Source organism: Filicampus tigris, chromosome 1, assembly GCF_054856515.1.
Source record: "Filicampus tigris isolate MCC_2025a chromosome 1, RoL_Ftig_1.0, whole genome shotgun sequence".
In the NCBI taxonomy this organism is placed as follows: domain Eukaryota; kingdom Metazoa; phylum Chordata; class Actinopteri; order Syngnathiformes; family Syngnathidae; genus Filicampus; species Filicampus tigris.
In genome coordinates this window covers 19265082-19277413 of record NC_141217.1, presented here as the reverse complement: position 1 = coordinate 19277413, position 12332 = coordinate 19265082, and the positions used below count along the sequence as shown (strand labels likewise).

At 39.2% G+C, this 12332-nt stretch overlaps 2 protein-coding genes across 3 annotated transcripts; both read right to left on the bottom strand.

Annotated features, from left to right (window-relative positions):
• Positions 1–4118: 4118 nt before the first annotated feature.
• igf3 (insulin-like growth factor 3) lies at positions 4119–10571 on the bottom strand. Its single transcript, XM_086024694.1, has 4 exons — positions 9090–10571; positions 8287–8419; positions 6884–7083; positions 4119–5632 (listed from the first exon to the last, which is right to left on the bottom strand). Exons 1-4 carry the CDS (start codon positions 9132–9134, stop codon positions 5456–5458), a joined length of 555 nt encoding a protein of 184 aa, XP_085880820.1. The 5' UTR covers positions 9135–10571; the 3' UTR covers positions 4119–5455.
• Positions 10572–10708: 137 nt separating this feature from the next.
• On the bottom strand, positions 10709–12330 carry LOC147153131 (uncharacterized). Of its 2 annotated transcripts, XM_086024693.1 has the most exons (3): positions 12197–12330; positions 11157–11638; positions 10709–10932 (listed from the first exon to the last, which is right to left on the bottom strand). In XM_086024693.1, the coding sequence occupies exons 1-3, from the start codon at positions 12237–12239 to the stop codon at positions 10927–10929; spliced, it is 531 nt and encodes a 176-aa protein (XP_085880819.1). In that variant the 5' UTR covers positions 12240–12330; the 3' UTR covers positions 10709–10926. The 2 variants fall into 2 exon arrangements, with proteins under 2 accessions (XP_085880819.1, XP_085880818.1); XM_086024692.1 differs by having other exon boundaries at positions 10709–11638.
• Between the last annotated feature and the right edge of the window lie 2 nt (positions 12331–12332).

Here is a 12332-nt window from a genome sequence, read left to right as displayed (position 1 = left end):
GCATTAGTAGTGTCTCGCTACCGACATTATACATTTATTTGCTAACTCAATTTGGGTGGTATGATGACTTTCTCCATTACAGTATTTCTTACACATTTGAGTTTAGCTGCATGCTTTCATTGACTAAGAAAAATATAATGTCATTATTCAGTAAATTAACAAGGTCTATTTTTTCCTACTGAATGCTATACAGACAACATAGTGCTTTTACTTACCCCTGTGTAGTGCCTACTTTTTTTTAATACTAGTATGTTCCTATATTTTGTAACATGAATGGTATTTTTCTTCTGGATGTGTTGTAATCATCATTATCAGCTGACGTGAAATACTTCCATCGAGATAAAATTTTCAGCTGTATTGCTCAGTCCTATTTTCCAACTTCACAGTGTCATGTGTAATAGTTAACTGTTGAACCTGCATTATTTTGCACCTAAATTTAGTTCAAACACTGACTAAAACTTAGGGGGTTGTCAGTTTTATTTTTGCACTGTTGTTAATTTCTTATAAATGAATCCTAAATTCAGAGTTATTTGTCTTATTTTGGACTTAAATTCTCTATTTCAGAGGTACTGTTCTGCCTTTTGTCAGAAATAAACAAAATGTTTTTCTTTCAAATTATCTGTATTGGTTTAATGGAAATTTTATGAATCAAAAGAATGGGTGGTATCAGTTACTTGGTATCGGTATCGGTGAGTACTGAGTACTCGTACTGGTATTGGTCTGAAAAAAAAGGAGTATCGAATATGCTTATAAGCAGAAATACGATTGTAAACCTTGGTGAATTTGAAGTTTTTAAAATCTATGAACTGGATTTCTGCTCCTACACACTCTCCTTATGACATTCCAATGACAAGCAACAGCATTGACTCTTTAAAATGGTCTACTATGGTAGCAATTACTAGCTCTCTCCAGAGTAATGGACTTAAACGCACAGGCACAAAATGAAACCCCGGCCTCATAAATTATGTTAGTACCCCATCCACCTTCTAGGCAAAAGTCTTTTCAATCACGAAAAAAAAACACGTTTTCCTCAACCAGTTCCTTCACTTGCGTGTGTGAACATTGACAAGATCAGCAGGATGTAAACTGACAAAAATGCCAAACTGACAAGAAACCCCCTGAAATGACGCTTTGGATTTTCTATAGGCCGGCCTCTTTTCATGGCTGAAGGAACCAAGACAATGAAAACGCAAGCCACACAACAGGTGCAGTAAATCACTTAAAACAAACACAAACTGTTCCCTGATATTACAGTGGCATGAAGACACATCGACATCATGTCCTGACGAACACATTCCCCACTGCCTTTGTGTGTTGGTGGCTTCACCTCATCTGTTGTTACATTGTTGAAACAAACGTGAGCAGGTGGTTGGAGGATGGTTTTTCCCACTGGCTGAATCATTTGTGTATCCTGCAGATAAGAAATTTCTGTGCTCACCACAGACACGACAGAACTGGACGAGTATGCTCTCGTCTCCCTGTGAGGGACAAAATGTGAGCGCATGCAAGTTAAATTGCTGGCTTTGTGAATGTGATTAATGCACACCAGAATACTGATAGTACTGACATCCACAAAGCGCCTGACCTAAAATAGAGTACTACTCAGAGTTACAGTTGATTTTATCATCATTAGTTTATCCAGAGCTGGGCAGTCCGTCCCTGGCCAGAAAGGTACCGAAGTCAAGGGTGTAGGGTTGCGGCCGGACCGGCAAAAAAGGTTCAAGTGCCCACCTCTGAGTTCATCATATCATTCTTCAATTCTAAGTCTATGTGGATTGTGGGTGTGACGCTATTATCATTTATTGCATGCCATACAGTGTGTGCACTGTTCAATGGTTATCAACATCACTTAGTATGCACTTAGTATACACGGGGGGTTACTCTGTTCAATAGAATTCACACCCATAAGTCATAAAGCTGCATTTTGAATTTTATAAAGAAATGTGCATTTATAACAGCTGGTGAATTGCAACAAAAAGAATTAGTCAAGTCAATCACAGGAGCGAGACGCTTTTCATTCATTCGTAGCTTTTACAAAACTCTCCGAAATTATGTTAACTGTTCATGAATTTTTTAATGAGCTCCATGTTGAAGTGTTAACTGTTCATGTTTTGAAATCATATGGGCGCACATTGAAGCATTGGTATTCAGATCTAACGCACGCACTTAGCAATATTTTTTTTATCACTGACATATCAAACAATATTCACATGTCTACACAGTATTTTCTTTGCTTTGTGAAGAAAAACACAGAACTTCTGGAGTTTTTAGGCTTTAGTTTTACTTTAGCTTGATGAATGTCTGCTTCTTTATGACATCATCAGTCAACTTGACTCGTCGTGTCACACTTTTGCCACCATCAAGGTGTGCACAGCAGAAAGGTGCGTCACATTCTATGTAAAAAAGTTCACTTTGTGTGGCTTCTAATTGTGTGTGTTGCCTTATGATCTACTTGGCCGAATACGCAAGTCAGGTCCAAGCTTCAATCGAAGTGCCGTGAGGCAATTGTGCTAACTATTCTAACGCCATGCTGCCTAGCTTATGATGAAGATGTAAAGAACAATGGAGATGTTTTTCAAGTAGATATGACATATACTGTAGATGTTAATTGCACATGTTTAGAACATAATTTGGGAGCAATTGAATTAGTCGAGCATTAAACGAAGGAGCCATATACTGTCGAGGTGAATGCAATAATCTAACGGTGACGCAAGCAACTCACAGGAGACAGAGCTCCCTTATGGTCTTATCAAACCAACAGTGAACATCTGTTACTTTGTTGTGGACTCGGGAGGCCCAGGCTTTTCTAATCCAAAATTGAAATCTGACCACAGTCATTTTATGATGCATACATTTCTGTTATTTGTATGTACTGTATGTTGAATTCTTTCCACTTTATGTACTTTTTAAAGGAGCTAGAAAACTGTGACAGTATGTGTTGAAAACATAGGTTTTTAACAACAAAAACACAGCCCCCCAGCCTAAAAAAATGTTTCCTCCTACCTCTCCCCCACTGGCCTTTGTGCTACTTGCACAGGCCAATACGCTGTCTTACTGCGCTTGTCATAAACCAAGATATGTGGAACATTACTTAACTTTTACTACTCAACACTATTACCATTCCAAGTCGTAATTTTTGCTGCATTTCATCGTAGCTCACTGTTGATGCTGTTAGTTAGGCATTAGCTGAGAGAAGCTAACTGTGGTGTCGTCTGTACGTGTTAATGTTAAAGCCAAGGTTCTACTGACAACTTGACTGGAAGCAGTAAGCCTCCAATTCGGATAGAGAGTGGAGCATAGAAGAGGATTTACGATAATATTTGTAGTCAAAGTATTCACAAAAGTCAATTTCTGCTGATGTGTTTTACATGTTGTGTATTGCATTTCATACAAAGGTCACCGTTAAAATTGTGAATTCAACCATTGTGTTGCATGCTGTCCAATTGCATAGAATAAGTAGAAAACAAACATTCACACACACTTCTACCAAAGTACCGGTAATGGAAAGTCCAAACTATGAAGAAAGAAAGGATCTGCTTATCCAAAACACACACACTCATCTGTTAAGCACGGTGGAGGTAATGTCATGGCTTGGTCTTGCATGGCTGCTTCTGAAACGGGCTCATTTATCTTTACTAATGATGTAATTCATGATGGTAACAGCAGAATGAATTCCGACGTCTACAAAATTATTTTGTCTGACAATTTACAGAAAAATACATCCAGACTAATCGTGAGAAGCTTCTTCATGCAACAAGACCATCGCCCAAAACACGCTGCCAACACAATAAAGGACTTCATCGGGGAAAAAGTGGAAGGTGTTAGACTGGCCAAGTCAATCGCCGGACGTTAACCCAATAGAACATGCATTTCACCTCCTGAAGAGGATACTGAACTGAGAACCCCCCAGAAACAGATGAGAACTGAAAGAGGCTGCAGTAAAGGCCTGGAAAAGCATTGCAGGCTTTATGTAGTTATAGTTACAAAAACTAAGGAATTGATCTTGCCGTTCCAATACTTTTGAAGGGGACTGTATACAGCATGTATTATATATCATTGAACACAGATAAAGGGATTGCAATTCTATAATTTTACTAGTATTGCTGCTTTCTAAACAATGCAATCCCTACTTGTTTCTTTGTTGAGATGGCCTTCTGAGCTGAAAGGAAGGGACTAGATAACTTCAGTCTCATTATAAAATGATCAGCTGTTTACCATGTCACAGAGACTCAAAGTCAAAACATAGGGTCAAGTTGTGGTAAACAACATATTGTTATGAAATGCCGGCAAAGTAAAAAGCATAACCTGTAACACTGGAAGTTGCTCAGCAACAAATCACTCAATCATGTTGTTTACATTCAATCATTCATTGTTTTTATGATAAGAATTAGATCAATACATAACCAACATCAACATCTTTTAATCTCAACAGTCATACTATATGTTGTCTATGAGAAATAAATAGTTCTTTTAATATATACAACACAGATATGCAATGTATGATAAGGTCCAACTAGAGAAATAAGGGCTCCATACACAATAAAATAAGATATAAACATTTGAGATAATGTACAAATAATATTATGTTATAAAAGTGCATGTAATAATAATAAACAAATGAAACATGTTTGAAAGACAGCTATAAATGTGCCATAGATACAAAGCAAAAGAGTGCAATAGGAATAGACCAGCAGCTGGAGAATTATTCACAACTTAACAGTAGCATTTGCGAACTTGTGCAAACGAAACCCACAATCCAGAAAGGAGGCCCAAGACTATGTTGAGCCACTAAAATGTGGCAGGTGTTAGCAAAGTTTGCGCAGAATATTGTTGTGGCTATCAGATGCCAGTAAGGATGAAAAGGGCGGAATGTTTCTTACAAGTCTTTTAAAATTTCCATGGCCAGAAGCAGAATTTTCAAATCTATTCTGGGAGCCAATGTGAAGCCTTTAAGACTGGATGTTCTGACCTCTTTTAGTCAGGATTATGTTAAAACCCCGACTGTACTTAAATTCCCTATCAAAAGCCAACCTCAATTTATTAATGTCCTGCTTTATCCCCTCCCCCCCATTCTCATCAATTCCCCCAAATTGTCATTAACTCCCACGGAACGTTTCCAACCCTAATTAACGGAATATCTTTGATCATAAAATTGTGCCCATGAAAAGGGTTTAACCCTGCAACCTGAGCCTGGACACTTAATATGCAGCTTTAATGTGTTTAAAGTTATCTTACCCGCGTGGTTTATTGCATTTAACTAACACACATAGAAGTAATTATTACGTAATTGAAGTATGCAAAACAAAAGGCAGCATTTTCCCAAAGTACAAAAGAGTTACATGACAGAAACCACCTGCTGGTAAGAGTCAAGCCAGTCCTACAAGGAGGGTCCATGGGATGAGACAGACTCACTCAAATGGTGACACATAGAACACCTTTGGAAGAGGTCAGCCGGTTACAAGGATGTCCTAGTAGTGGCCACCGAGGGGGGCTCCTTTGTCATGTGCTGTCGGTCCCTCTTCCTGCGCGATGATGCCTTTATTTGGTTCCTATAAGCCTCTCTCTTTGGACTGTCGGGTGGCCCCAGGTGCTGTAAAAGTCTTTTCTGAAATACAGCTTGGAATTGATAGGCCTGCAAGAAAACGATAAGCAAAAACAAAAGCGTTTCAAGGACTTGGTAAGCAGCAGCTTCTCTGCATCAGATGACCTTGGTGCTTTGTTTGACCTGAACTGATTTGATGGGTTGGCACTGCCTTGTTATGGTTCAGTGTCAGTATTATTTGGTGCATGCGTTTGTTTACATTTTCTTATCCAGTAAATGATTATTTTGCATCAACATGATCATTTCAACATACAGACGTCATTAAGATGTGTTTTGCTCACCTATTTAGTCGCAAGTTTTTGATCAGTGAGTGTAAACAATCATCTTTACTTTCTTTGCTACCACAATGTTGCTTAAAATTGAAGCCCTTTAAGAAATTTGCTTAGCTAGTGAGTAGTTCACATTGACAAAATGTGAATCAAATAATGCATTATCTCAGACATACCAACATTCTGATTAAAGACCAGAAAAGAAAAACCTCACAATAGTAACTCACTGAAAAAATAACTTCACTTTAGGCGTGCAATGATTACTAGACAACTAATCAATTATTAAATGAATCAATAATTATTTTGCTAATTGATTACTCATTTCGAAACCTTGTTTAATTTAAAACAAGGGTTTTTTTTTTTCAAAGGGGAATTTCAGCCTCTCAACAGTAAATATTCTCAGATTTGTGTAGTCCTCTATGAAAGCAGACTATCCGTGTTCAATCAAAATAAAACATTTGCAAACACCTGCTTTCAATTTGGAAAACATGCCATGACATTGAGCCCAAAAGTCTCATCATGATATTGCGTATTCGTATGCGTATCACAGTTAACATCCATCTAAGTTGTCTGCCGTTTATGCAATACTCTTAGTGGTGACATTCTTGCACCATCAATGGAAACTGTACTCTCCAATAAAAAAAAAAAAGAGCTGCATTAAAGAACGGCACATAGTTAAGTTGAATTTTTATTAGCATTATTATTATTAATCATATGTATTTATCATGTTTTGATATGCCTCGGTTTACAGGTGGATGGAATATTCTAGAAGGGTGATGTGCTGAAAACATTATTTTGTATGACGGGGCAACAAACACTTGTTTCTGGTTGTATGGTTCCATCCAGATTTGCATTCATTTTTTATGACTCTTGTCCTCAGTAGGATCATAGGTGAGCTGCAGCCTATCACAACTGACTTTGAGCGGGAACTGCCAGGTGGACGTGCTGTTATATGGATCTTCACTTATTAAACAAGACTCGTGTTTTTAGAGTCAATAAATGCAGTTCTTACCACATCCGTTTGTTTGGTGGTGAGGCTTTCCATGCTTGTGCTTGTGCTTGTGCTTGGCCATGCTGTAGTCTGCTGTTGCTTCTTCGCCTTAGCACAGTACATCTCCAGATGATGCAGGTCACAGCCGTTTGAGCGGCAGCATCTGTCCACGATCCCCTTCCCTCTGGGCCGAGAACCATAACCAGACCATGTACCTTTACCTGTCATAGGACAAACACGATCCATTGGGGTCTGCTTTTAAAGTCGACATACCATCAAAATCATTGACATCTTTGTTGTGTTAGTGGACCAGACTTTAGGAGTAGTGCTGAGTAGCCCAATAGTCAAATGAATGTTGTCTTGGTGCAAGATAATTGCTGTGTTTGCGTTCGGTTATTTTATTTGACTAACTAACCCAATATCCTGAATAAGACGTTCCAAAAAACAATCATCATCCTGAACCAATGAATTAGCAATAATATGCTTTCAATGGGGTCACATTAAATTGATCAATCATGATTTCCATGGTGATACAATGTTGTGTAACATTGCAACATTGACTGAATCAAACATTCGACAAGCAACCAAATCCAAACATGTCTAGTTATTGTCATCCAGGCAGTGTTAGTGTTAACCAGCACTGGTCTCTTTCCCTTTTTTCCCCCCCTGTACCTTTCTATGAAAACAAAGCTGCTCTCAGATAGCAAGTGCTGCAACAAAAATGCTATCACACAATGTGGCACTGTGTGCTGGTGGGTATGCTCCCATTTGGAAGTATTGCCACCACTTTGATACCAGATGGAGACAGCGGCCTCGGTCAGAAGAGGAGAAAGGTAATGAGGTGAAAGGGCCCGTGGGTGACTTTCAATATGCAAACGTGCAATTAACTAGTCCTCATATTAACAAGGGGTAGGGATAAATACGTATTTGAGATTGAAAATGCATATAGTGAATACACCTTGAGGTACTACTATAAAATTCGACACACAAACACTAAAATCAATTTGTGCCTTGTGACTTGCTGTAAGAACCTTACCTTACACATAGTTGACAACTGCCGAGTAAGCAATTCAAGAATGCTCTAACATGATACTTATATTGTTGTGATCCTCTTTCGAATTGCAATTATGAACACTCTGAGTGGAGAGAAAAAAAGGCTAGACGACGCTAGAGATACTTTCAAATTTACAACTCCCTCCAGTGTCTCAAAAATAAAATAGGAAATATGTACACACAATACTTCATCAAGTGTTCGTAGACGTGCATCAAAAATGTGCCACGTGAATAGTGGATTGGTTTTACGAATATGTAAATAATAAATACATTGGAACGTAATTAGTAAATCTCTTTACATCATTTCAAAACAGTCGCCTGGAAAGGAGTAAATATCAACTACGCAACACAAACCACGAGGACGCACATACCTAAGTAGATTCCACGATCACCACACACAAACAGGAGATCGTTGAGGAGTTCCGAGCCACAGCGAAGCTTGGCTGCCTCTGAGCGCAGAGGCCCGCTGACCAGGCACATGGTCGAGCAGAACATGCACAACACCTGAGGACAACAGGGAAATGTGTTGAAATGAAATCAGTTTTCTCTGACGGCGATGTTGCTTGAATGAGATTTCAGCTGTAGATCTGTCACAGGTTGATTTTGCTTTGTGAAATTTTATAAAATCGCAGTTGAGAATTGCTCATTGTGATTATATGCACATATGCAAAGTGCCGGTGTCTTAACAATCAAACTTATTCGAGTAGTATGTCAACTTAATTGGAGCCATTGGAGAATGATTCCCCAACCTCTGAATTGTTTGCTAGATTTCAGACTTTTGCATGAGTATAAATAACACAGTGACTCCTAGATAAGTAAATTATTTGGCCAAAGTCTACATTTTGTAAAGATTCTGTAGCAAAAAGACATTAGATTACATTTATGCCATTTAATTTAAACATGAGGATGTTTGATTTCAGCCAATAGTTTTGGGCTTTTCTTTTTTTTTTTGGTTTGGACAAAATAGTTCAAAAGTTGAAATCAAAATAAAGTTATATATAAACGTTCGAGTTTGAACTTTTTTCATTTCTAGGAGATATCGTCACTTTAGATTCGAAGGTGAAATGGCACCAATAACAAGAGTTCAATATTGTCTGAATGCACAACAACACTACCAAAAACGACAAAAAACTGTATAGTCATTGACATTTATACTAAGAAGAAAAACTCTTACCTTCAATGTCAGTGGTCTCCCTAAAGGACAACGTGAGGAGTTCATCCTGTCTGTGCAGAGGGACTTTAGCGCACCTTCAGTATTATAGTCCGACTGCAGGAGAGGAGGAAGGAGCGCAGCACAGAGAGATGGCCTCCCTCCACTCGGTTGCAAATTTGTTTTCAAATCTCATCTGATTCTTCTATCAGATGATTCAACATTCTGTTACAGGAACGGAACTTGTTCTAAAATGTTCCTTACTATCATTTGTAATAACATGATACAGTGGACACAAAAAATTAACAAACCTTTGTTAAATTGGTTTTGAGACACCGGTGAGACCAAAACGAATCATGTCGGAGTTGTTTCTAAAATTGGTTTTGGTCTTCTGATTGTACAACTTCGGGTATGCTGGACTGAAGAGATTCCACTGTAATATTGATCACCTTGACTAAAACCCCAAACCGTGATTCTGACCTTCACCTTGAGCATGGTGTTGTTTAGGTGATGTGCTGTTATTTTTGTGCCAAACAAACTGTAGCATTTGGAATACGCCTTCCTGCAGCTCTTCAATGTCACTAAAAGCTCTTTGGCAGCCTCCCTCACCTGTTATCGTCTTACTTTTTAATCAGTTGTCGATGGACGTCACCCGCTGTAGTCCATTCATTCATTTTCAATACTGTTTACCCTCTTGGGGGTCGCACGGGGTTGAAGCCTATCCCAGATGACTTGGAGCAAAAGGCAGATTATACCCTGGACTGATTGCCAGTCGATCGCAGGACACATACAGAATCCTCACGTTTTTGTAAATATTTTCATACATCTTTTCATGTGATTTCTATTTGTACATTTTAGGGGTGTTCTCACTTTTGTTGCCAGTTGTTTATAAAATCCACCCGCTTTTAGCCATCTCCGGGGGCGGCCATTTTGTCACTTCTGTCGACTGAAAATGATATCACACACTCAGAGACCAACTTGGCGATATTTTAGAGGGGACAGTGCAGTACGGAATCAAGAACATCAAGCTAGCAGTTTCAAAACAAAGCAACGAGCACTGAAAACTTAAACAGGGCATTGTCATTGTTTATGTTTTACAGCACAAACATTGAGTCCACCCATTCCCCCCATCTAACTTTATCACCCACTATCCAAGTTGTGTAGATTGGGTCAACCCCTTCCAGACTCCACGGACTAAAAGGCTGTATATGTGACCTATGCACTTCAGAAGTTTTTTTCTCTCTCTTATTTTTAAGTTTAACTGCTCAGTAAGTAACCTTCACCACCGTGTGGATTATTTCGGTACTTCATCTGTTTCCAAGGCTTGCACTTTGTTTGAAGCTTTCATTACTGCGGCCTTCAAATTCTTATGCTTATCTGTTCAAGACCCACCTCCACTAGACCTTTAAGATTCCCTATCAAACATAGGGTTGGCCACAAATACAAGAACATATTGTCGCGGTCTGCTGATGGCACAACCCTATTATACAGAACGACTGGGTCCGAGTATGTGAATAGCTGTCACACACGTTAGCAATGTAGTGTCAGTCATCATCAAGCACTAAGCCAGAAGGAGCGATTAACACGTGCCGCACGGTCAATTGATTTAGGATACTAGTTTCATGTTTAAATAACGCAAACAATCATTATTCAATTGTTTATTTCAAACTGAACATTCATAAAACATCCCAGTACAAAATGCAGCAGTACAGTTCACCTTCATTTGAGCAATAATTTTGCTTCACTCAAGTTCGTTAAAGTTGTCTTTCCAGTGTTGATGAAAAGTTTCACGTCCATAGTCTCTTTTTGAGTCCACCTGTCAAACTTTGGATTGCCATCTGTATCTTCCTGCTGCTGCTCATCAGCACTGCCAGAAAGACACGGGATGATAATACAATGTTTGACCTCAACTCAATGTAAAAGGTATGCCTTCCCTTAAATGAACAGCTTTGGTAAATGTGATTTTCAAAATACAAGGCCTAGCTGAATCAAGCAAACAAATGCCCAGAAAGCCATAAACAATAATGGCATTTTGCAGTCATCAAAATGGCCTCATTGTCAGAAAATATCAAAAGTGATGCATGTACTTACCTTCTCCTGAGGCTGTTGGGGTGTCATCTGTTGACTCTTGGTGACCTTCTTCATTGTCAGATAAATACGTTCACAGTAAACAATGATAAAATACTCGCTGCTGTAAGAGCCCGCCTCCTCAAACAAGACGTGGGTTTGAAGTGTCTCAGTGGCGACCCTCCCTGGTATTGTGTCCCTCAGGACATTGTAAGCTTCCAAGTTGGAGGACACAAAGGACATTCTCAAGGGAGGCCAGGCAAGCTGAAACTCCGCTTTGAGCAGTGAAGGGATACACTCTTTGGAAGGCCTTTGCTTCGACAAGTGACTGGACAAATTGATACAGTGTATGCCTTGTGGGGACTGTGCAAGCGTGTTGGAGTTGTTAGATTCCATAATAGGTAGGCCGATTGCTCTGACCGCTGAGGATGGTGAACTCCAAATAGGTATTTTCAACACCTCTGCTGGGATGTATAACTCCACATTATCCAGGGTGCTAATTTTTCCTAAGGACACAAAGAAAGTTAAAGGGACACGTTATGAGGAATTGACTTTTTAATTGCTTATGTACAATCAGTTATGGATCCGGAGTGACTGCCCATCCACTAAGTGAAAAATGAAACATCCGTGTAAATGTTTCGTTTAGTGCCCGACCGATTATGGCCCTTTAAACATCCGCTGATTTGTCGATTGTTTTGACCTTTATGTCCGCTAACCATTTTCAGCAGTCAGTTGTACACAAGTGACACTGGTTTCATTATTTATGGCAACAGAATTCAATACCATAAACTTGTATCCTTAATTCAACGTCGAAAAGAAAAAAAAAATGCCACTAAATGTGCAGTTTTCCACCTAAGCCACTTTGAAATGGATAGTTTATTGGAGGCGAAACATTTGGATGATATTATTTAACAGCCAACTTTAATAATGGACAAAACACGTAACATTAATGTGCCTGTGCAGGTGCCGAGCGGTTGACCACCCTACTCCCAAGTTCTAGCGACCTGCCTTCCGAATAACCGGGACTGAGAAGACCAGTGAAAAGCCAGTAAAACATGATTTACCGTCTGGTTGGTTTGCAACAAGTTTTGCTTTTGCTTTCACCATCCATGTCGGCTGTTCAGGTAGGATTTTCCTCTTGTGGCTTTGTCAGGCAGCAGAGCCAGCCCAAAGCAAGTGGTACTTGTGCTTGTCAAACGT

What these genes read in the sequence shown, in the direction of transcription:
- igf3 (XM_086024694.1), bottom strand. Translation starts at nt 9,134, where the DNA reads ATGAACTCCTCACGTTGTCCTTTAGGGAGACCACTGACATTGAAG. An exon ending in GGAGACCACTGACATTGAAG is followed by an intron (nt 8,420 to 9,089) that starts GTAAGAGTTTTT and finishes TGTTGTCCTCAG; the next exon opens with GTGTTGTGCATGTTCTGCTC. An exon ending in CCACCAAACAAACGGATGTG is followed by an intron (nt 5,633 to 6,883) that starts GTAAGAACTGCA and finishes GTTTTCTTGCAG; the next exon opens with GCCTATCAATTCCAAGCTGT.
- LOC147153131 (XM_086024692.1), bottom strand. Translation starts at nt 12,239, where the DNA reads ATGGTGAAAGCAAAAGCAAAACTTGTTGCAAACCAACCAGACG. An exon ending in TGTTGCAAACCAACCAGACG is followed by an intron (nt 11,639 to 12,196) that starts GTAAATCATGTT and finishes TTGTGTCCTTAG; the next exon opens with GAAAAATTAGCACCCTGGAT.